At 53.7% G+C, this 23,143-nt stretch overlaps 2 protein-coding genes across 8 annotated transcripts in view; one reads left to right on the top strand and one right to left on the bottom strand.

The window, feature by feature from the left end:
- Nucleotides 1-2,120: 2,120 nt before the first annotated feature.
- Nucleotides 2,121-8,496, top strand: LRRC73 (leucine rich repeat containing 73). The gene is made up of 6 exons (XM_051783078.1): nucleotides 2,121-2,698; nucleotides 3,172-3,332; nucleotides 4,363-4,485; nucleotides 5,659-5,759; nucleotides 6,325-6,508; nucleotides 8,046-8,496. The coding sequence occupies exons 1-6, from the start codon at nucleotides 2,427-2,429 to the stop codon at nucleotides 8,114-8,116; spliced, it is 912 nt and encodes a 303-aa protein (XP_051639038.1). The 5' UTR covers nucleotides 2,121-2,426; the 3' UTR covers nucleotides 8,117-8,496.
- A 1,274-nt stretch (nucleotides 8,497-9,770) lies between these two features.
- Nucleotides 9,771-23,143, bottom strand: part of TJAP1 (tight junction associated protein 1) — a 40,638-nt gene continuing 27,265 nt past the window's right edge. For 6 of the 7 annotated variants that reach the window (XM_051783055.1, XM_051783053.1, XM_051783060.1 and 3 more), the window contains 7 exons: nucleotides 22,522-22,680; nucleotides 20,027-20,055; nucleotides 18,748-18,909; nucleotides 18,036-18,102; nucleotides 16,180-16,287; nucleotides 15,407-15,490; nucleotides 9,771-13,709 (listed from right to left, as the gene is read on the bottom strand). In XM_051783055.1, the coding sequence (XP_051639015.1) occupies nucleotides 12,393-13,709; nucleotides 15,407-15,490; nucleotides 16,180-16,287; nucleotides 18,036-18,102; nucleotides 18,748-18,909; nucleotides 20,027-20,055; nucleotides 22,522-22,680 (1,926 nt within the window). In that variant the 3' untranslated portion in view covers nucleotides 9,771-12,392. The remainder of the gene's footprint in view (nucleotides 13,710-15,406; nucleotides 15,491-16,179; nucleotides 16,288-18,035; nucleotides 18,103-18,747; nucleotides 18,910-20,026; nucleotides 20,056-22,521; nucleotides 22,681-23,143) is intronic. The other variant, XM_051783058.1, reaches the window with a different exon arrangement.

The following is a 23,143-nucleotide window of genomic DNA, read 5'->3' as shown; positions in this document are numbered from 1 at the left end:
TGCAGCCTTAGTAAAGTCCTTGTGGGAGGGCATTTCAGTGCTTACTCAAGTCCTCTAGTTATCATGACAAGCCTTACAAGCCTATTGTGCAAGTCTATCTTTACCTTTGTTTCCTGCCACAGCTCTTGCAGCAAATCTAAAATAATTTTCTCCCTCCTCCCTTGGCACAAATCTGAAATAATTCCTCCCATCACCTCACCCTTTTGAAAGAGGGTAGCTCTGTGAACTCTTAATGGCATCAGTCTTTGTGCCCCCAGTAGGTAAACAATAAACAACCTTCCTCATACCTGCTGGGTAACTGCACATAACAAGGAAGCAATATCTAACTTTACACAAAATAGCATTGCCAAGGTCCCCTCTGCATAGCCCTTAATTAGGTTTAGGGAACCAAAGTTTTGGACCATTATCTCCTGTGCCACTTTTTCCAATGTATTTGAGCATAAAGTGAGGTTGGATGCTTATCTCCTCAATGTGCTCTTGCTCCTGACAATAGGCAGTGAAGATGCCAGCACTAGGGCATCTTCATCAGTGTTTCAGGGCTGCTGCTGTCAGTGGAAGTGGGACAAGTCCCAGGGGCTCTCCTTCAAGTACCTCTCTAATAACAGTCTGTTTAAAAAAGCATGAGTTGATTAGTGCCTGGAGGTAATCAAGAGGTGAGACAGTGTAGTCTTCCAGTTGACCTGTATGCAGCAGCAGCTGGGATTTTCTTGGTCACCCATCCCATGCCCACCACTCTGAGATCCAGCCTTTGTCCCTGCAATACCTAGGATCCCATTCTCACCTGAATCATTTGACGTGACCTTAGAGATCAGTTGCTCCTTTTCTGAAAGCCATCAGCTGTACTACAGCTGGGTGCTCACAGCTGCTGTCCATATCCCAGTGCAGATGAATTGCTAGGCCAGTGGTCTGTTTTTGGTGTTCCTCGCAGGAAGAATATGAAGGTCATGCATCCTTGTGCAACAGGGACAGAAAAAGGAGTGTGTAGATAGCTCTAGAGAACAGCAATGGATTACTCAAAGGGCATGGCATACCTACACTGGAAGTTAGATGCTGCAGCCAAAGTCTAAAAGCTGATATCTGAATCAGCTTATCTGCTTCTTCCCTTGTCTCATTCAGAGCCTAATGTGCACTCTCAGCTCAGGTGATCTGGTCCTCAGTTCAGTGGAGGAGAACTGCTTCACATCCCCTTCCACATCCTATTTTTCCCTTCACTTTCCACCCCCTCTCCCCCACCCTGGCCTGAAAACCAAACAGAGGAACCTGGGCTTGTCCCAGTGTTACCCACTGGGCTGGAATTCACTTAAGCACTGCTATATGCAGCAGCCAGATTAGTTATGTGCAGAAAGCTGCCTACTTAGGCGGTTTAACCTAATTTCCACATCACTGGCTTCCTTTTTCAGCTCAGTGAAGTTGAAAATGCAGGGGCCCTGCTTCCTATTTCTCTCCAAGAACAGGATTACCCAACGGGGGAGAGAGGGGTCAAATCCCTCTGATCCATACCCGTGCATTAGCAGACGGCAGGTTATGCCCCACACACCTCAGGTCAGGCTGAGGGCGCAGACTGTGTGCTCAGGAAGAAGGAAGCCTGCGGCCCTTCTCCAACCCTCCACCTTTCACCAGCTGCTTCCAAGCACCGGCTCCAAGAGCCCTGGGCCTTGAGGAGCAGCTCACACCAACCTTGCCATTAAGTCATGGGTCCAGGTTTATGCATAAACGTCTCTGAACCCACGGAACATCGCCGTTCCTCAGACCCAGCGCCCAGCGTGCGCCACGGCCCAATGGCTTTGGCCCCCTCCCCAGGTGGGAGAGGGGCTAGCAGGGAGGGTCCTTCCCAGTGGGGCTTCTCCCACCCTCCCTCCGCTCCTGCACCCCCTCGGTGCCGGGGACGCGGCCCCGCCGGCCACGGCTCCGCCATCCCCTCGGGGCAGCAGGCAGGTGCCAGCGGGCGCTGCCACCGCCCCTCGCCTAGTGGGGGACATGCCGGAATGGGGTGGGGGATACGGGCGTGGGGTGAGGGGCCCCTCCACGCCCACCCCGTTCCGAGAAGAGGCGGCTGCCGGGCGGTAGGAGGGCCCGAAGCGGCGGCCGGGAGGAGGCGGGGCAGCCCAGCAGGTGCGGGCGGAGCAGGGCGGAGATCCGTGGGGCTGCCTGGCCCCCGCCCTGCGCTGTGCCCCGGTCCGGATTAGCCCCGGCCGATGGCTCCCCTGGGTTCTGCCGCCCCGCCGGGCGGAGCGGGGTGGCCCGGTGGCCGCCGGTGAAGGCAGCGCGGTGCCGCCCCCGGGGCCGCGGTGGGCCGGGCCGGCACTGCCGGGCAGCGGCGGCGGCGGCGCCCGCCCCGGCCCGCAGCGCACAGCGCGCAGCTCGGCTCCCCCCCGGCGCCCGGGCGGCGCGGCCCCGGGATCGGCGGCTCCTCGAGCCCGGGAAAGATGCTGCCGGGGTCCATCCAGATCTCCGGAGAGACACTGTCGGGGGCAGAGATCCGGGACATCTGCGAGAGCCTGCGGGAGAACTCGGTGCGGCTGCTGTCTCTGCGGGGCTGCCAGCTCTCCGAGCGGGACTTCGGGCACGTCTGCCGTGGGGTGGCCGAATCCCGCTCCCTCGCCCAGCTCAACCTCAACCTGGGCATCGTCTCCAACATCAACCGCGTCAAGCAGCTGGCCGAGGCCCTGAAGACGAACCGCTCCGTCCAGTCCCTCTTGTGAGTACAGCGGGGTGGGGGGCTGCTGGGGGGGCTTTGAGCCCGTCCCGGGCGAGGACGGCTCTTTCGGGGGGCTCCGGGCCAGCCCTTGAATTTGAGTCTTGTCGGAGGGAAAATGCCCTTGACGCTGTGGCTGATAAGCCCCTACCCGTCACCTGGCTGGGAGGGAGCCACCTCTGCCCCCGCCGGATGGGCACGGCCCTGGCTTTCAGTCCCGGCCCTCCAGCCTGGCTGCCCCGGTGGTGGGGCTGCCCCTGCCGCGCTGGCATCCCCTGCACCCCCTCGGCCCGGCCGGGGTAGGAGGGCCACCGCAGCGGCCAGCTGATCCTCGCAGCAGAGGCTTCCCAGCACTTTTTACCCAGTTAGGGTTAGTATTTGTCATCCAGCTCATTTCGTCTACTTCTCCCTCCCTGTCAGGTTAGTTAGCCCCCAGGAAGAAGGCTCCATAGTAATTTTCCCTTTTACCTGCACAGCCTCCATGGGAGTCCCTTGACAGATGCAGGCTTGGCCCTCCTCAATCCTGCTCTTTCCATCCACCCTTCGCTGGTGGCTCTGGATCTAGGAGACTGCATGCTGGGTGATGAAGGCATCAACCTTATCTGTGGGCTCCTGCCGCCTGATGGGGCCAAGTCCGGTAAGCACCAGGGGCTGTGGGCTGCACAATGATCAGTGGAGCTTTCACACAGAGCAGATGCATGCAGCAGTAAATCCTCAGCCCCGGAGGAGGCAGGCTCTATAGTTTGCCTAGGATGAAGAATTTCTTCCCCCCAACTTAAGTAAAGCAGAAAAGCCAGGCAATAAAGAAGTGGTTCCCTTGGGCAGGCATGGGCTTTCTGTAATTGATCTGTCCTGCTGGCAGATTGGAGCTCAGAGACCAACAGGTTGTTTCTGGTTCATGTCAGGAGCATTTGAAACTGGAGGAGGGGACAGCCTGGATTTTGAATTTATTTCGCATTTGAGTGTTGATAACGACCACAGATAAATATATTGTGTGCCCCCACCTCAGCACTTGGCTTTATTGTCAGTGCCTGGGAATTGTCCCTGCTTGCAGGTGCACTGTGTGAGTGTGTAGTTGCATGGTCATAGCCCTAGTGCCAAGTCTCGGGTCTTTGCAGGGAATAATCTTTGGTGGTGTGAGGCCAGTGAGCCAGATAAGCTGAGAGCTGGCATTTGCAGAGGAGGTAATGCCACTCCTTTCTCCTGACTCTCTAAGTACTTTCCACCTCTTCCCAGTACCTCCTTCTCTGTGTGCTCACAATGCCACTGATGCTGTTATCTCTGCTGGCCACTCCTCCCAGGTGCAGGCTTCAGAGCCTACTGTCCTTGTTATCCTCTCTCCAACCTGTCACCTCATGTCACCTTCTTCACCCAGTCAGTCGTCTCACACACCCCTTACCTGTTTCCATTGTGTTTGCTACTTAGGGTAAGCAGGACACAGGATGGGAGTGCAGATAAGTGGGGCATTCACAGCATGAATAAATGAAGGGCTACTGCTGAAGGTAGTGAAATATTTCACTGATCTCTGAAATATATGATGACAGTTGTCAGAGCAAACCAAACCCTTAGATGCCCAAACTCAAAGCTGTTCTGGTGAGATGAAATAGTTCTCCTGAGACTGCTTTGGTGACCCTAAGGCTCTGGTTTGGCTTCTCTCTCTTCTCCAGGCCTCAAAGAGCTAACACTGAGCGCCAACCCAGGCATCACAAGCAAAGGCTGGGGACGCCTGGCCATTGCAGTGGCTCACAGCTCACAGCTCCGCGTGCTGAACCTGGACTACAACCCTCTAGGTAAGCTGGGGGCCAGGGAGGAGGAGCAGGGGATGCTGCACTCCTGCCTCTCAGTGTTTGTGCAACTGGCACCAGTGGTTGGCTGGGGACCAAGCTCTAGAAAAAAATGCAGTAGAGCATCAACAGTAGGATGGGGCAGTTCCTCGCCTTCTGATCCCCAGCAGCAAGTTCACCCTGCCGGGCACCTTCACCTGTAGGGAAAGCTACCCTCACTGCTCTGGTTGTATGAAGTGGCCACATACCCTGCAGGGAGGTGCAGAAAGGAGGTTGTGCCTTGCCTACTCCATTGCCTTTGTTGTCATGTTTGACCCTCCATGTCTCCCTTGTTCCTGAAGAACAGGGTGCGGAAGCTGGCTTGGCAGATGCAGTATGTCCCCACGCTCCCCCCTTCATCTTCCTGGAGGAGAAGGGAGGAGGAGGAGGAGAGCCTGGCACTCGTTGCCATAGAAACAAACTCTCTCCAGCTCTGCTGCAAGGTGGTGAGGAGGAGATCAGGCCATGCCTCCCTGAGCATCAGCAGGGTACTCCCCTCCTCACCCTATCTGCAAACAGAGCCTCCCTCCAGGCCCTATGTCTGACCAGGTACCTCCTCTTGGGTAGGAAAGGCTCCAGGGTATTATCTGACAGCACTCTAGGTTTTGCGCTAACAAAAAGTGTCACAGTTGTATGGCATCTTAGCACTCAGCAGAGAATGTCAGGAGAACACACTGGAGTCTTGTCTCTTCACTACCATCAATCTTTAATGCTGTGTCCAAAAGTTTACCCCCTTCCCAGGGAGGCAGTCCTTCAGCTGGTGCAGAGTCCTCTGTCTGGCTCCAGCCCTACCCTATACTGAAGTATTTAGCTCCTATTCTGTGGCTTACAGGGACTGTTAAAGGCCCTTGCATCCTTGTGTAGGAAGGAGATTTGGAAAGATATGATTCCTTTGGGAACAAAACCAGTTTCACTGTGTTCCTTCGTGTTCCCCCTGGCAATCAGTGACTGCTCCCATAACCACAAAATGGTGCACCTTTCCTTGTCTCTTTTTTTAGTTAACAACTTTTTTCTCCCTGAGGAACAGGTTTGGAGGTTGTCTGATGGCAGATATACTCAGAGGAAGTTTCCATGAGGGCATGTGGTATTACATGAGGAAAGGCAGGCACTGCTGATGGCCCTGGTTTGCTTCTCCCACAGGTGACCAGGTGGCAGGGATGCTCGCTGTCGCTGTGGCCTCCAGTCGAACCCTCGAAGTTCTGGACTTGGAGGGAACAGGACTTACCAATCAGTCAGCCCAGGTATGAGAGCCCACAGTTTCTCTACAGCATCACTGACATCTCAGTGGCACAGGACAGGGATGTCTGTAGAGGCCTTAGGATCTACAGCTGCCTCCACTCCCCCATGAGTCCACATGCGCCCCCTTTCCCTCCCTGCACCCAGGGGTGTTCTTACTTTCCTCTGGCTGTTTTCTTGGAAGAAGTAAGGGATTGGATTTTTGACTGAGGATCAGAGCTAAAGCTCTGTGGACATATAGGGGCCAAGGCTCGGTAGCACAGGCTCTCCCCTCAGAGCCCCAGCTCCCAGTGGTAAGAGGGAATGAGCCTGGATATTTGGTAGCAACAGGGTGTAGAGCAGTCCCTTCTTTAGACAGAGCCAGGAAATCCAAGCTCAGCTTTTCCCACAGAAAGATGGGAAGTCCTCAGTCTCTCATAAAGCCTCATGAAGGAAGGTCAAGGCCAAGGGAAGGTGGAGGTAAGAAGAGGAGAGCTGGAGTTTGCAGGGAGACAAAGCATTGATGCTTTTTCTGCTCAGCCTGGCTGCTGTTTGTGCTGCTTCAGCCTCTTTATTTCACTCTCCGCCCAGACCTTGCTGGACATGGTAGAGAACTACCCCACAGCCCTACGGACACTCATCCTGGCAGAGAACAACATTAGTCCCGAGCTGCAGCAGCAGATCTCTGACCTTCTCTCAGAGGGTGAGGAAGAGGAGGAGACAGAGGCTCACGAAGTCACAGCCAGGGAGAAGAACCCCTGGATCTGCCAAAACAGTAAGAGCTCTGGGAGCTGGGCTGTGGGCAGGAGCTGACAGGCAGGAGTTGGAGTGTCTGGGGTGTTTCCAGTGCCACTGGTTTCTTGTGGTGAGGTTGGTGAATGGGATCTGTCCTTTCCCCCCATGAACTGGAATACATACAACCTCCAGGCGTGATCTTCATGTTAAACAGCGTTGGGCTGAGCCTCTTGTGGAAAGGCAGCCTCCAAGGACAATGCGGCTGCTGAAAGAGTGGAAACAGTACCTCTGAGGCATTTTTCCTGATGCTGCAGGAACGAAATCTTTATGCAAAGTCTTAAAACTCAAGGGCAGGAGCATTAAAGATCTCAGGGGCCTTTGCCAGATAGCCTAGCCAAAACTTGTGTCATTCCTCACTGCTTCCAGAACCTCCCTGCAATCCGCACAGCATTAGCTATTCCAATCTCTGTGTCCCATACATGTGAAGGGTTAGCCAGGTGCCACAGCCTGTCTTTTCCTTGTAATGGAAAAAAGGTATATTATGGAGATAGCAGTAGCCTGTTTGGTATAGTTTGTATATATTGTATATTGACATTCCTACCTTGTGATCCAGCTGTTTTGAGGGGGGGTTGTTTTTTACCTTCAGTTGTCCTTCCCCCCTCACAATTCTCATATTAGACTAGCAGGAAACAAGCACAACCACTCCATCAGCCTGAAAACATCTGGATCCTCATTTGTTAAAGCCATAAAAATAATTTAGTGACAGTTTTGTCCAAGCTTTGCATCCAGTTTCCAAAAATTGATCCCCAAAACAGAGATTCCCATGCAGCAGTTTTGAATGTGTAGGACTGCCACTAAAGATCTTCTCATTCCTATCCAGAAAAAAACAGATTTTTTTTCTGTTTAAAAAGGCTTCTGGTTGGGAGACTAGTATCCTACTGAGTTTCTTACTTGCTATGCATACCCATCCTCCTTCCATCTGATTCACTCAGTGTGGGGAGAGTCATAGTGTTCCTGGCTGGTGCTCTGTGCCATCACAGAGCCAGCAAGCTGCCTTCACTTCCCCGAGGCAGGCGGGGAAGGGCTGCACAAACCCTCCATTCATGCCGTGCAGAAAGTCAGTATTTCCAGGCCTCTGCTGCCGTAACATGGCTGAGTGCCTGCTGTATTCCCTGCTCTTGGGAAGGTAGTACCACCACCTTATGTGGGCTTGGTTGGCTTGCAGCCTGATAGCCCATCCCACTTGGACACTGTCTCTCTAGTCAAAAAAGCACTCGGTGAGTGCAGGGCTGGGTAAGGGCACGGCTGGGCCAGCACAAGCAGCATCCCCTGTATGTGGGCAGGGTTCAGAGCTGATGTTCCTCTGGGCTCTTGCTGCTGTCTCTGCTTTCTTCCCCTCTCCAAGCATCGATTCTACTCTGCTGCAAGGCCAGACTACTTAATCTCACACTTCTCTCAGCAGTTCTCCTCCCACCTGCGGTGCTCTAATTCCTCATCCTCACCTCTGCATCTGGAGTACAGCCCTCTACTCTCTGGCAGCCCAAACGGCTCATCTTTTTCTCCCTCTCTCGACACAGATTCCAGCTCCCAGATGGTCCTGATGACGTCAGGTCTCGGTGACAGCCTCTTAGCAGAAACAGAGATGTAGCTGGGCTACCCTGCCTGCTTCTGCCGAGAAGAGCACCGTGCCCGCGGAGGCAGCGTGTGCCTGCCGGACCCCCGCCTCCGCTGGGCTCCCCAGCCCACTTCTCACACATTTCACCTCCTGTTGGCGCCTCACTCGGCTCTCTGAGCGCCGGAGCCTGGTCCGAGCAAATCTCTACACACGTCTCTGTGTTGTCACACGCCCAGTCGGCCGCTTGTGATTGTCCCGTCGCCGCATGTGTAGCTCACGCCGCCCCCCACGCCCGGCTGTGCCCGCAGGGCGCAGGCTGTATTTATTCAGATGTGTATAAGAGATGTCCTTTCTATCGCCTGTACTGCTGTCGCGATGAGAGTTTTATAAAGGTCACAGACGTGGTGGCACCACTCGTGGCAGCGTCCGTCTCCGTCACTGTGTGACTCCGGGGAGGCGGGGGCCGGCAGGAGCCGGTAGGTACCGGCAGGGAGCGGCAGGAACCGGTGGGTATCGGCAGGGAGCGGCAGGAGCCGGTAGGTACCGGCAGGTGCGGGCAGGGACGGCAGGAGCCGGTAGGTACGGGCAGGAGCCGGTAGGTACGGGCAGGGGCGGCGGGGAGCGGCGCAGGCAGGCGCTGCAAGAGCGGAGCGCCGGCAGGGGGCGGCAGCCCCTCACCCCGCTGCGCGCGGGCGCTCCCGCCCTGCCGAGGCTCCCCCACAGGCCCGGCCCTGGGCAGAGCTCGGCGACAGCCCAGCTTTCTGTCCCCCGGGCCCTCCCCCGGCCCAGGAGGGAGCGGGCAGGGCTAGTCTGGCTCTGCAGGGAGCTTGGCCCCAGCGGCGCACCCTCTGGTGAAGGCTTCAGCCCGCATCAGCACTGCGGCTTGCTCTGCTCGGCCAAGCGTCCCTTGCTGGAGCAGACAAGGAAGATCGTGTTTCAAGGCTCAGATTAGGTTAGAAGATCAAATTGTGGCCGCAGCTGCTACTCAAGGGAACAAGGAATAATATCATTAATTATGGGAACAAAGAAACAAGAAACTCTTCCTGTGTTACGCTTTGCATAGATGTAGGTCAGAAAGGCACAGCATAACACTGGAGATGGAAGAAAATTCATCAGAGCCTCTGACCTCTGCAGCACCATTCAACACAAAAAGGAAGCACTTCCAAGTGTCCATAACAGCATCCTGCAGGAATTCTGTCTCATATTTGGACAACTTCCTGCCTGGGGTATGTCCAATCAACCTCAATCCTCCCCATACAAAATACTGCCTCTAGAATTATAACCCCCTTAGGAACTCCAGCAAGGTGGTATGTTGCATGGTTCCACATAACTCAGTTTCTTGAAGTGGAGAACTGATACTCTCGGCTGATTCCAAGAGCTGGGACTTTATGAAAACCAACAGCTATTAAAAGGATTAGCTACACCTCATCCTACTCTAGATCAGCAGGTGGAGAGTCTGCCAAGACACAGCCAGGACAGTTAGCAAAATACTTGAAACGGGGTAGGCAGAATCTTACCAGTAACACTGAGGCTGCTTACAGGTCACAGGATCACTCTCTCTCTCAGAGCTAACAGGTGGCACACACAGTTCAGCAAACTTGGGACACTGTACCCTGAGCAGCTCTGCTCCTTCACATGCTCAGTCCAGGTTTTAAGCAGCATCAAGAACACTACAGCCATTGCCATCTACTTTTAAAATAGTTTATTTCTGGTCTTAAAATATACATCAGTTTGAAAATCTCAGAAAAAACCACATTAGTTACAGATTAACAGTCTGGAGTTGGGACACTGGAAGTGGGATGAGCTCAAGGCCCCAGAGCCAATACTGCTGGAGGTGGGCAGGAATGCAGAGGGCACCGTGCCCAAGGGGAGAAGGCTCTGCTCCTTGAGGCCACCGCTTCCTCTCAACCTCTGCCAGCAGCCTAATGCTGCAAAGCACAACTGTCTGGCGAGGCTCTGGGCACTCGTTTGCCACCCCTCCACTGTTCTGCTTTTCAGTCTATCTTGACCAAAAGCAGAGGGAGGCTGGCTCTGCCCAGCACCATCAGCACCAGCTGCCTCAGCAAGAGAGATTTTTGTCCCCTGACCAGCATGCCAGGATTCAGGGGAGATGGGGCTGAGCCCTGAGGGGCAATGCCTCCCCCACTGCAGGCCACCAGCACCCTCAGAGCCAGAGCAGCTTGCTCAGAGAGCATCCAACCCCAGGTGACATCCATGAGGCAGGATCTGGCAGCTGCTGCAGGTGCAAACTCTCAGCAACGCTGCAGAACAGAAGAAATGCAGCAGTGGAGCAGCTGATGACAGCAAATACAAGGATCCTGCCACCACGACTGGGACAGGGGAGATGAACACTCTGCAGGCTCAGAGGAGGCTCCTGCTCTCAGCACCAGCCTGTCTGCACAGGGACCAAGCAAAATACTGCAGTGAAATACCGAGTCCCACCTCCCCACCAGAGGGTGGCAGGAAACAAGGTGAGTGTGTAGGCAGCAGCTCTAGCCAGAGTACATAAAGCAACCTACATAACTGCCAGAGAGGCCTGCAGCTCCCTTTCACTGGCCCTGGAGCCTCCAGGCTCGAGCTGAAGCCCTGGCTGGCCCCAGCTGCAAGCTGCAAGCCCTTTGCAGAGACGGTTTGGGGAAAGGAGCAGGGCCCTCAGGCAGCTCTCGGCTGTACATCTTGATGTAAGCATATGAACAGAAGCTCCCTCATGGAGACAGGGGTGCTCTCCTCCAGCCCAGTGAAGAGCCCTCATTGTGTAGGGTGGGAGGACAACAACCCAACTCAAAAACCAGATAGCAGACTGAGGGCAGACGGTGGGGTTTGAAGGGGGTGTGGTGCAGGGGAACTGGGCTGTTCTCTGCCTCGCACTCCCAGGGGAGCCAAGAAACACCAGAAAGACAAGAGCACAGGACAAAATTAAAACAGGAGGCCTGGGCTCTGTAAGCCCTCAAAAAAATACCTACATCTACAGACCTCTCCCCTTCCCTCCCCCCCAAGCAGACACTGAGCACACAAGACTGAGAAGAAAAGTCACACAATATCACACTACGCTAGGAAAAACACACAGAGAGCCCCACCCAGAAGGGAAGGCTCCAGAGAGGCACCAGAGCCAGCCTGGAGCCCCCCAGAGAAGGGGGCATGCAAGGAGACCCTGGCAGAGGGCTACTGCCGAGCCATGAGGTAGTGCATCTACAGGGAGCAGCTCCTCAGCATGCTGCCCTCGCATCCCTGCTGGCCCTGCACCAAGCCCTGCCCAGAAAAGCCGGTACCATCCTTCACGCCTTGCTTGCCTGGGGCAAGACCTTGTTGTTGAGTCTGGAGGGGTTTCTACAGGCTGGAGGCCAGGATCAGAGGGAAGCGCAGCTCTGATAGCTGAGCCTCCTCAACACACCCTCAACGCAGGCATCAGACCGGCTGCCAACGGCTGTGTCTGTTTATGCGGGGTGGGGAGAACAAAAAAACAATACACCCCAAAACCAAAGGCTTGGAAAGAAGAAAGAAGCCCACCCAAGAGCAAAGCATCAGCACCGTTCAAACAAAACAACAGCACAGAGAGCAGGGGAAGAGGTGTGAGGGAGGAGACACACAAACACAAACCCCAGGGCCCAGCAGGCAATGCCTCCCTGAACCACCTCAGCAGGCAGCACCCATGTGTTGCCTCTGTGGGGACCAGGTGCTGAGCCCAATGCTGGAAATCCGCAGAGGCAGATTCTGGAGAACAACCCCATGGGCAGCTGGGGAAAAAGAAAACCCAACAGAAAAATGAGATACCAGCAATCCCAGCACATCCCCATGGCACACAGCCATCCGCTGGGAGAGTCCTTGTGCCCCACTCATGGCTCCTGGGGCTCCCGAGGAATCAGACGCCACCACACAGGCAGTCTGCCCTGTTGGCACAAGAAAAAAGAGAGCAGAGCAGCTGTGGGCAACCAGCGCAAGAGCACCCAGGGCCTCAGGTACCTGAGTGGGAAGGGGGAAGGAGGATGAGGGTGTAAAGAGGCACAGGCACCAGGAGGAGGGGTACCAAGAACTAGCTCTGGTACAGGCACCAGTGTGAGGCTGTGGAGAGAGCTGTGAGCATGTCGGGGCAGTGGGTGTGCTTTTGCACACTGCATGTGCTAGTACTGTGGGTCTGAGGTGCCAGGGAAGGGGAACCTCAGCTCTTCCAGGTAGCAAAAGGAAGAGAATAAATATAAAATTTCAGAGCAGACTCCCTCTGGGAGGAGGGTACTAAGGGAGGTTTCTCCCTCAGGTGGACTGATGGAGGCATCCCACAGCTCTGCAGCGTGTGGCTGCTTCTTGCTCTGCCTCAGCTGAGAAGGTTGCCCTGCTCCTGGGCCTGCGTCAGACTGTCCTTGCGATGTAAGTGGTGGACCCCCATCCTCTTGGGGCTGCGGTGCATCCGACTGAAGGGAGGCTTGACCCTGCCTTCTCCACTTTCCTCTTGGGCACCTCTTTGGTTGCTCTCCTTGTTTCCCTGGAGCAGTATTTCTCTTTCCTCAGCTGGGCTCTCAGGCAAGCCAAGGTCCACATAGTCCTTGTGCTTCTCTGGTGAGGGGCTTTCAGGCTCAGCACTGCCTCCACCGCTTTCATGCAACAGCTTCTGGGCTTCATCCTGGGAGAAATCTGTACCATAGTCTGAGGAGAAATGGCTCCTGCGGGCTCTGGACTCAGTGCTGTCTGTGTCCACACTCGAGTCCCGGCTCACGGTCCAGCTGCAGCTCTGCGCGGACTCCTCACCATCTGAGTAAGCCGAGGCTGCCCTACCCAGCTCCTGCATGGAGCGGCTGAACCTTTTCTGGAGCTCAGGGGCTGTGTCACGGCTGAAAGCAGTGCGGTTCATCAGCACTCGCTCTGAGGTGGGGGGTGCCTTGTCCACAAACATACGCTGCCAGTTGGCCAGCAGGTCCTCCTCAGAGCTGGCAGAGCTGGCAAAGGCGCTCGGGATTTGGGGAGGGCTGCTGAATGGGCTGCTCTGGGAAGATCCGTGAGCTCTGGCTGCTTTGGGGGACTGCTGACAGGAACAGCTGGAGGCTGAACGGTGCCCCTCTGAAGCAGGGCTGCTGGGGAGTGTCCGGTGCCTGTCGCAGCTCTCATCTTCACTCTGTACCAGGCTGAGGGAGATGGCCTGGCGCGTAGCATACGTGCAGTTGGGCAGGGGACTGTTCTTTGGGATCCTTACCTTGTCCTCAGAGAACTCAATCACTTTGCGCCCTGGGTACATAGGATGGGGAGGTGAGGGAGTAGGGTATGGGCTTAACTTCTCAAAGGCAGGCACATCCTCAGGCACACTTTCCATGCTACTCTGTGGCTTGCAGCCACCATTCTGCTGTTTCCCCGCATCTCCTCCCTCCTTTCCCGTCTGCCCTGAGCTGTTGGAGGCATCAGGAGGGGCTCCGCTCATGTCCACATGCACAAAGACATCCTCTGCCATGGGACAGCTGCCACTGCTAGACTTGGCTGAATTCAGAACCAGAGATTCTGGTTTCTCCAAGACTCTGGCGATGACTGAGGTGGGCACAACATCAGATGGTGCCAAGGTATGGGCTGCCTCTTGACCAGTGCCTGCAGACTCCTGAGTGCTGTGCAAATGCTTATTGACCATGTCCTGCAGCTCATAGGGAAGCTAGGGAAAAGGAAAAAGACATTAGAAGGGGGCTCCCATGCAAGCCATTTAGTTCCAAATAATCTCCCTTTTCCAACCAACCTTCATGTGTACTTTGTACTCCTTATCTTGACCCTAACATTTACCTACCTTGCCTTGAGAAAGCTATCTCTTTTCAAAGCGAACCTGCCCCATGAGGGACTGCCAAGGCTCTCTAGCTGTCACACCAGTCATGCTTCTAGGCCGTGGTTCACAGTCCCCATTTGGCAAATAGAACAAGAAAAGATGGCACATGGGCTCAGTCCCACATGCCTGTGAGCAGAGAACAAGGCCCAGCCAGTGCATGGTAGGAAGGAGTCTATTGATCTGTGGAAAATCAGCCGGTGGTTGCACTGCAGTGACTCTACAGCCCCCAGTGCTGGGATCCACAGTGCTCCCTGAATGCATCATTGCAGCCATGCTGCCCTGGCAGCCTGCCCGCAGACCAGGATCGATGCCTTCCCTTGTTCCAACCAACTCCACCATGTCACCCCACTTCCTTGCTCTCTCCATTTCAGAGAGGCAAATGTGGGGTTATTACCGAAGTTGCAAGACTGGGGTCTTGCCAGGGTGTAAGCACCACCCCTTGTCCTGAAAACGGGCACTACTGCTTTCCCCATCACCCTGCCAGGCTGCCCTCACCTTGGTCACCACATGCATGCACAGCATCAACTGGAGAGCAGAGGTCCCCAAGCCACTCAGTGGCATAGCAAGGTCTGTCCCGTCACAGCCAGAAGGAAACTGCACCCAAAGCCCGGGACACAGGGCACACTGCATGACAACAGCTGGCTGTGAGGCAGGCTGTCTGCACAGCTGCTCAGCACCAAACCCCCTCCAGTGGCAGTCACATGGGACACAGCACTCTGGGGCGCAGAATTCAAAGCTCCAGAGAGGAGAGACAGCTGGGAAAGAGGTCAAGGTTACCCCAGCAGTAACTGATACACTGACCTCAAGAGTGCTAATCTGAGACACAATGGGGGAGGGTGACATATTGGTCACCTGCTAAGTTAAAAAAGACATGCATGTGGTTTTGCTGAGAGGAAAACGAGAAGGGACAGAGACTAGAGGTGTGGCAAGGAGAGCGCGGGGGTAAGGCCTTGAATGATACTTTCAACCAAAGAAGTGATGCTACTAACGTGGAAGACCTAAACCGCATCTTTGCTCATCCTGAGGGCAGGATGAGCTGAACTCCCCTCCCCGATACCATTCCCCCCCACAAGGGGGAGTATAAGTTGGCATGAACTTCTATTCAGAAGGCCTAGAAGACACCCTGAATGCTGCCTCACACATTTCTCCTCAGGGAAATAAGTGAAGCCAGGCCAGACTACTGCTGCTTGACTCCTTATGAGGCCCTTCCATGTGGCCAGGTGAGGAAAGGAAAAGGATGGAGCAGGGTAAGAGAGAGATCTGTCCTCCTGCCAGCTCCCAGCACACACCCAGCAGGATATCAAATTCAAGGTTATTGTGCTTTTTATAACAGCTCCTGGCTGAACTGTGAAATGGAGCTGTCATGAAAGAGGAGCTGGCAGAAGGTCTGTGCTGCCTTCTCAGTGGGAGTGGGAACAGAAGCCTCCCCCCACCTCTGAGGCTGAATGATGAGAAGCCAGCAGCCCTGTGGAGAAAGCTGGAGAAAGTAAGATGCAGCCCTTCTTCCCCACCTCAGTAGGATTGCTACTCACATCGGCAAACTTGTGGTTCCTGAAGTGAGACTTGTTACACTTGAGCAGCTGTACTGCAAGGTTACAGTCCTGTCGATAGCGTTCCTGCAAGAGAGGGCACAGGTGTGCAACAGTGTTAGACTGGCCTGATCTCTTATCCAAAAAGGTCCCACCTGACCGGATGCTGCTTGAACAGAAGCCAGAGGAGGCATCTGATGAATCGCTCCTGAGGGCACCTGTCATTTCCCCCTCCCCACACCCCTGTGTATTTTCTTACAACTCAGCCAAGGTGTCCTTTTCAGCTCCAGTCCTTGCTCCCACCATATACTCTGTCAGAGTATCAGCTATCAACCCCCTCTCCCTCTGCGGATTTTAATAATCTCCAAAAGTCCCACCAGATTTGCTATCCCATCCCACAGCTCTCAGCCATGCCTGATGATGCAGACAGACTGGAGGGAGTTGAGAGCAGTTAAAAGAATCAAGCACTGGATCCAGAAACTTCTTTATTATTAATAGTGTAGAAAAGGCACCATCTCCCTCTCAGCTCCATTGGTTCAAGCTGGACTCAGGTCAAACTCTAAGCTCAAAAGAGCAAATACATCAAACCTCAAGATGAGTTCTTTCCTGCTCAACCCCTCAGACCCTTTTCTGTTTGTCTCCCTACTGTTGTGTACAGCTCCCATGCTTTCATACACACTGGAGTAATTCACGTGCTCCTTTCCACTGATGACTTTGAACAAAGGAAAAGCCCCCGCCTCACACACTTCCACAGCCATTTGCAGACTGACACTTACATTGAGTTCCTCCAGCTTATTGATGGTGGTTTTGGCATCAAGCAATTTATTAGTGAGCTCTACAATCTCCCAGTCCAGCGTCTTGCGGTCCATTTCTGCCTTTTTAATCTGGGATGCAAGAACACCAGGTGTAAAACTCCCTAGCACAGAAGAACCTGGCTTCACCACCCACCTCAGTCCAAGCATAGCACAATGACATGTGCAGCTGGGACATAAAAAACTTCCAGACAGACAGATAAGGGAGAAAACCCTCTTCAAAGGGAAGGGATTCCAAGGGCCAAGTGGAACCAGCCATTCTGCTAGCTACAGAGACAACAAGGTTGAGTTTGAACCTCCTTAATGCAGTATCTCTTCTTGCAGCACTAGCATGTTTCCCCTCTGTCCTTGTTCCCATGGTGCCTGGTAGAAAGCTAGTGGTTTTGAGCAATCAATCCCAACCTGCCACTCGTAGCAAAGACCTCTGAGCTTGCAATACCCAGCCATCTTCCTTGAGGCAGCAGAACAAGAATACTGCCCAAAAAGATCCAGCCATCAATGCTGAATGGACAAAAAGGCTTTTTTTTGCAGGAGGAAGGCACCATCTTGAAAGAGTTAAAGCCTTGCTCTAGTAAAGAGCAACTAAAAGGACCTGTGTAGCATCATCTGGAGTTCGACTAATGCCATCCCTAAAGCAGGCAATCTTGCCTCTTTAGACTTCCTAACAGTTCAGGTACAGAGCAGATAGAGACCCAGATGTAACAGCAAAGAGGGGCAACAGCTCCAAGCCATCACTGTCTCAAGAAGTTCTTCCAAACTGGCCAAAGGTGCTGTGAGGCTGTGGCCACCAGGGCCCAGCTATGTGTCAGGGGTACAGCACAATGACACGCAAGGGGGTACGAGAGGAAATACTTCCTGAATGTGCAGTCTCTTCAGGCACCAGCACAATAAATAATCGAGTAATGAATATTAACCCTAGAAGTTCACGTGCTAGAAACAAAGAAGTCTCACCCTGGGCTACACAGAGGCAATCACCATCTCAGCTATTTGACTTGCCTGCTCACAGCCCAGAAGGGGAAGGAAAGGGAGCAAACGAGGCTCACAGCCATCCACATCTTGTGCAGTGCCGCAGCTTATGGGCACCACTTCCCAACAACGCCATGCTCCAGCTGGCTCAGAGTCAAACACTCTTAAGATGGAGCACTGCAAACTAGGACCTGCTGCATCTGTGGGCAGCTGCTGGATACCAGGTGAGCCCTTGGCTGGACGAGGGCTGGGGCCCCTTCATCTGGGATGGTATATGTGGGACTGACAATGAAACCAACAGGCTGAGACACGTAAAGAGGAAAAAGAAAAAACACACAAACGAAAAGACGCAACTGCAAAAATCCAGCTTTGGCTGAGAGAGGCCTGAGAGGCGAGTGCGCCCAGCGTGTGCCAGCGGCAGCGTGGGGAGGAGAAAGAGAGAGAGAGAGGGGGAGGGAGAGAAAAGAAACAGCCATGAGTGTTATGAATGCACACAACAGACATACACGCACATTGGCTCTGCTCTGACTGCTCCCGTCCTCCCAGGATGACCACCCCAAGACTGGCTGACACATCCCTGGCATTTTGAGACGGACTGAAGCAACATGACGGAATACCATGCAGTTATGTTGTGAGGAACCAAAGCTCACGTGCACAACCAAGTAGGGGCTCAGTAAATCAAGAAAACAGTTCATGACACCAGCTAGAATGGGGAGTAGATGGTCACAGCCCGAATCTCATCCCTCACCCATTGCCACATCTGCTGGGTAAAGACAGGGCCCCTTTCCCCCATCTGCTTCCAACTAACAGGTCCCTTCCACCTGATTGCCATAGTGACTTAACAGGGCACTTACCAGGGCATGCAGCTTCTCCTCCAGATCTTGATTGGTTCTCTGGGAAGCAGTGTAGCTGTTCTGCAACCTACAGAAACAAGATTGTAAGCATGGGAATGGATCACAGGCACCTGGTCAAGTCACCTTCATAGCTGCCAAACAAACCATCAGCTCCAAAACTCCATACAGGTTGTTGCTAAGACAACCAGGCATACTAGCTATGCCTTACCTCTAGCACACAAGGGCTTTCAGACCCCACGTTACTGGAGGCAAGATGAAGCTGGCTGGGTGAAAGGATCTTGCAGGAGAGGATGTAAATTACTTTGGAGGACTCCTCTGAACTATGTCATATCTAAGCACATGACCAGTGATTGGTACTGATTTTTAACTGAGGTACTTTTCAGGTAAAGCAGTGATGTACTTTCTTGCAGCCATCGGTGGCTTCTTTTGCACATGTGGGGTAACCATCCGAGCTGGATCCTGCCTTACATGGAATAGATGAAGAATTCCCTGTTGTCAGCCTCTCATGCTGGCAGCATTCCTACACTGTATCCTGGAGAAAATAACGGCTGTCGAGCCTTTAGCTCCCCCCTTACAGTCTGGAGGTGCACATCTTGGAGGATGCAGCATGCTTTTGATTTACACCACAGAGCACAGCCTGCTACCACTAGCTGAGGGAGTCTTCAGTGGAAGGATCTCTAACTCCACCCCTTTTTTGTTCTCCTTTTCATACCTACGGAATTTGTCCTTGAATTTCTCCAGTTCCTCACGGTTCTGGCCCAGTTCCATTTCCAGGTAGTCCTGACCTGACTCCAGTTCCCTCTCCATGGCCTCCATTTTGTTCGTCACATACGTCAGCCGTCGACGAAGCTCCTCATTCTCGTGCTGCAGTAGCCTGGGGCAGGAATAGGAACAAGGTATCACTGAGTTGCACAAGGGGTACTCCACACCAGCAACCCCACCCCACTGCTCTGCACTAGGGCCCAATGCCCCGCACAGGGGCTCTGAGAAGTCAGGAACTAAACTGTCAGGAGACTCCAGCACATGAAGCAAGAGGTGCATCTCTGTCGAGAGACACTCAAACTCTCTTGCAGCAGGGGCAAAGAAGCACATGCCAGCTGGTCAGCCATGGCTCCCAGCTCCCTCTCAGGTTACGGTGCTTGGATAAAGCCCACTAGACAGATGAGCTGTGCAGCTCCAGTGTCCCTCACTGATGAATGAAAATCACTCAATAATTTATCCTAGTCCAGGTTAGAAGAGTTAAAAGCAAGAAGAGCAAAATCATCTTCTCCACTCCTGAACCAAAATCCCTCACACCTTTAATACATGGTGGAAAGAGGACTCCATATAGCCTTAAACCCGGAAGCAGAGGTGGTGGGGTGCATTTACAGATGTGACCACAGCTGGTCAACCCCACTGCAACACAAACTGCTCCATTCCTCCCCAGCCCAGGACATGTCTGCTGGTCAGAAGTATTTCCTGTTGTTTTTCATTCCTTTGTGCTCAGCTGCTTGGAGAAACCCAGAAGCACAGCTTCTCTCTGGCAGTGCAAGCTTTCTCCTCACTATGGCCTGGAGCTCAGTGCTAGCAGCTGTCTATGTCCCACAGCACCACCAGCAAAGGGCTCAGTTCTCACCCTCAGTCAGCAGCAGGCTTCTGCATACTGCTTCTGGTGGCTTACACCAGGACAAGAAGGATTAAAAAATGCACTCCTATCTCCACCTGTATTAAAGACTTCATCTACCTTTCTTTCACACCCACCAACTCCTCTGCCTGCACCTGTGCTGAGGTCTATGTTCCCTCCTCCTCCTCCAGGGAGACGGACATGCAAGGCAGAGCTTGGCAAGGCACAGACCAAAGCTCTGCCCACAGAGCCCCAAGATGACTGAAGATCTGAAAGGAGCCCACAGATCCAGTCAGCTTCGCTGTGCAGGTGGCACAGGCAGGATATGAGGAATCAGCACCCACACAGTTGCAGTATGACAGGCATAAAGAGGGACTGGGACACTTACTTCATCCTTTCTGCATCCGTCAAGGGTTCCTGCACAGGAAAGAAAACAGCTGTGAGATTATTTCAGATGAGGAGTTGGTCTCTCATGCTATCCTAAGGGGCAGTCTTGGTTGCTAGATCCTATCTGTGACTCCTCCTCACCTGCTCTGACAGGTCATACTAGGCTACAAGGATCTGTACACACATCGCTCAGACGTATAATACCAAAACAGACTGTGTGTTCTGGTTCAGGGCAGAAGAGCCAGACTAGAAACCACCGTACAAGTTAGGTAAGTTTACCCTCCCAGGGTGTAATCTCAGCATCTCTTGTAAAATCATTACCTTAGCTGGTGTTTCAGCTTCCTCCACATCCACAGCTAGTGGGTAGCAGGAATCTCACAGGCCAGCATACACAGGATTAAATTTTCACCACAGCAATCACTTGTGGGGCCCTTGAAGACCCACAAAAAGCATGAGAGAGAATCATTTGGGAGCTGAAAAATGTGGCTACCATTTACACCACCCAGACTGTGCTGTGAAAAAGGTTTCTTTCTGCAGACCTGAAACCAGCCACCGTAACTATTCTAGGACAGCAGAAGAAACACCAAAGATCAGAAAAGCCTGTAAAAGAAATTAACGTTATGGGCAAGATCCCCAGAGATGGCTGGAGCGGGATCCTGCAGAAAAAGGAGACACGGAGCAGTGACAAGAGCACGTGGCTCAGCTATTTTCTCTTACTTTGCACTCTCTAATCCATGACCTGGAATAGCCAACATCCAGTACCCCAAGATACCAGGCACAGGGCACACACAAAGCACCACGAGCATCCCAGCCCCTCCTGACAACAGAGCTGCCTGCCTCCTGCACACGCCTACTGCCCCAGAGCCTAAAGGGCCTTCAACCAGTAAACACCTGGGAAGTCTGCAGTGGTGAGAACAGCGCCAGTTTCTACTTTCGTTAACTCCTGGGGCTAAAGGGAAGCTGGTTACACCCAGTAAGATAGACCCAACCGGTAGCAGAGCCATGAGTGGCACCCCCACTAGAGAGCAGCTTCTGGTCATTAAGCACCCACAACATGAGGTCTGGGGGCCTGCTCTCACTTTCCCCAGTGGCATTACAGACTAGATGAAATCCAGGTGGGGGCTTTGGCCTCCGTGAGACCCCTGTCTGCAAGCCGGTGACCCTGGCACCTACCTTGTTTAGTGCCAGGTTGAATGAAGGGGAGGATCTAGATGGGGTAGGCCCCTCCTCCCGACTCCAGTGTGTTGGAGTGGAGCAGGATCCTTTCTCTGGGTAGTTCGGCTCCACTGCACGCTTCTGCCCAAGCTTAGCACACTGATGGTGTGGCTGTAATAGCCGTGAACAGGGACTGCTTTCATCCCTTCTGCCCTCTGCACTGATTTTCCATGAAGACAGTGAATGCTGCTGCCCAGAGGATGTCCCTGCCAGCCCCAGGTCTGCCAGCTGCTGCAGCTCATACTGACACAGATCTACTACCCTTCTCTCCAAGGAAAGTTTTCCCTTACTGTCCTTCCTCCCAAGGACAGGTTTCTTTCTTAGTCTGGAAACTCTCCCAGCTTCCTCAGCACACTTTCTCAGGCCCGAAGCCATTCCCAGTCCCTCACATTTCTTTTCTGTTTTTCTTCTGCTTGGGCAGGGGGATCTTTCAGTTGCATGCTTGGTTTTGACCCCTTGCAGGTGACCTTCCCCTTGGCCTTCTGGCACGGAGCTTCTGGGGAAAAGGGGAGAGTTCTGGTCTTGTGCCGCTCCCCTAGTCTCTCCCAGTGAGCGCAAGCGGTTGGGACTCAGCACCCGCTTGGTAATCTCATCCAGGAATTTGGAGAACTGCAGTTTTTCCTCTGTGATCTTCTCCCTGCGCTTGACAGAGTCAGCGGCACTGCTGCTGCTGTGCTCCAGGGAGCGCTTCTCCCTAGGGCTGAGGCAGAGCTGAGGATCACTGTACTTGCGTGAGCCATGGCCACGGCAAAGTGTCTCTACTGAGCAGGACTTGCATAAGCTCTCAGGACATGAGCCTGTCATGTTGGTCTGCTTCAGGATCCCTTTGAGAGGCAGGTGTGTAGATGAGACACGAAACTTCCTTGGAGTCAGGACTTCAGGAGGCTCTTTAAATATAAGTGAGCGTTCCAGGCTTCTGCTCTTGAAAGAGCAAGTGGGACGGTGTCTTTCATCTCCAGACACCAGCACTGTCTCCATGCTACGGCTCACAAATTTGCTGCGGTGCCCATGACTGCGGTTCGGGCACCGCTTCCCGCTTCGCTGCCCCATCTTCCCACTACGTGGAAGTGCTGGCGAGACAGTCTGGCTCTCGATGTTCAGCTCTGCTCTGCACCCTGCCACTTCCTTCTCACTGCTGGACTCCAGGGACCACGATGAGGAGAAGTTCAGGTTGCAAACCTCAAACCCCTCTGCCTGCTCGAGCTGGCCTGCCTCGGTGTAACTAAACCCCGTTTGCTGGTGCAATGGTGTTAAGCCCTTTGTCACCCGGCAAGTTGTTACCTGACTCTGCTCAGCCAAGATCACTCCGTCCTGGTCGTCACGAATGATGGGTACCTCATGGCGGATTTCGCGATGCTGCGGGGGCGCCTTGCGGTAAGGCTTCTTTGACGGAGCTGTGCTCGACATCCTCCCACCTGCGTGGCTCTGAAAGCGGGTTACCTACCAACAGCAGAAAGTGCACAGAAGAGAGAGTCACGGGTGCTCCATCGAGACCTATGAGTGACCCAGCAGGAATTCAGCTCCCCTGGAGTCCCAGAGCACCTCCCCATGCAGAGTGCTAATAGAGCAGTGAAAGGATGTAGCCACAAGCCTTGAGCAGCAGCTGCAGGAGAGGGAGCAAAGTAAGAGGTAGCTGTGTCCTTCTCCCAGCCAGTGAGAGCAGAGGACTGGCACATCCTCTCCCCCCCTCTACACACGCTCACTCACGTAGTTTGTGTGTGTCCGGATTATATATAGCAAATGAGAACAGACCTCACAGCAGCATATTGATTAGGCTCTTTAGGAAAGGCCTTTTTCAATATGGAAACTGCAAGCCTCACAGGCAGCAGTGACAGCTGGAGCAGGAGTTATTGATCATGTCCTGTCACTGTCAGCAGGGACTATGTGGGAGGAGACTTCAGCC

This window comes from Manacus candei, unplaced genomic scaffold (assembly GCF_025592945.1).
Source record: "Manacus candei isolate 608988 ecotype Guabito, Panama unplaced genomic scaffold, ASM2559294v1 h1tg000017l, whole genome shotgun sequence".
NCBI lineage: Eukaryota > Metazoa > Chordata > Aves > Passeriformes > Pipridae > Manacus > Manacus candei.
The sequence above is the reverse complement of the archived record's forward strand: the minus strand, read 5'-3'. Positions and strand labels throughout refer to the sequence as shown.

Bases quoted from the DNA above. Each gene is read 5' to 3' on its own strand.
- LRRC73 (XM_051783078.1), top strand. From the start codon at position 2,427: ATGCTGCCGGGGTCCATCCAGATCTCCGGAGAGACACTGTCGGGGGCA. The intron at 3,333-4,362 runs GTAAGCACCAGG...TCTCTTCTCCAG, and splicing joins GCCTGATGGGGCCAAGTCCG to GCCTCAAAGAGCTAACACTG. The intron at 4,486-5,658 runs GTAAGCTGGGGG...CTTCTCCCACAG, and splicing joins CCTGGACTACAACCCTCTAG to GTGACCAGGTGGCAGGGATG.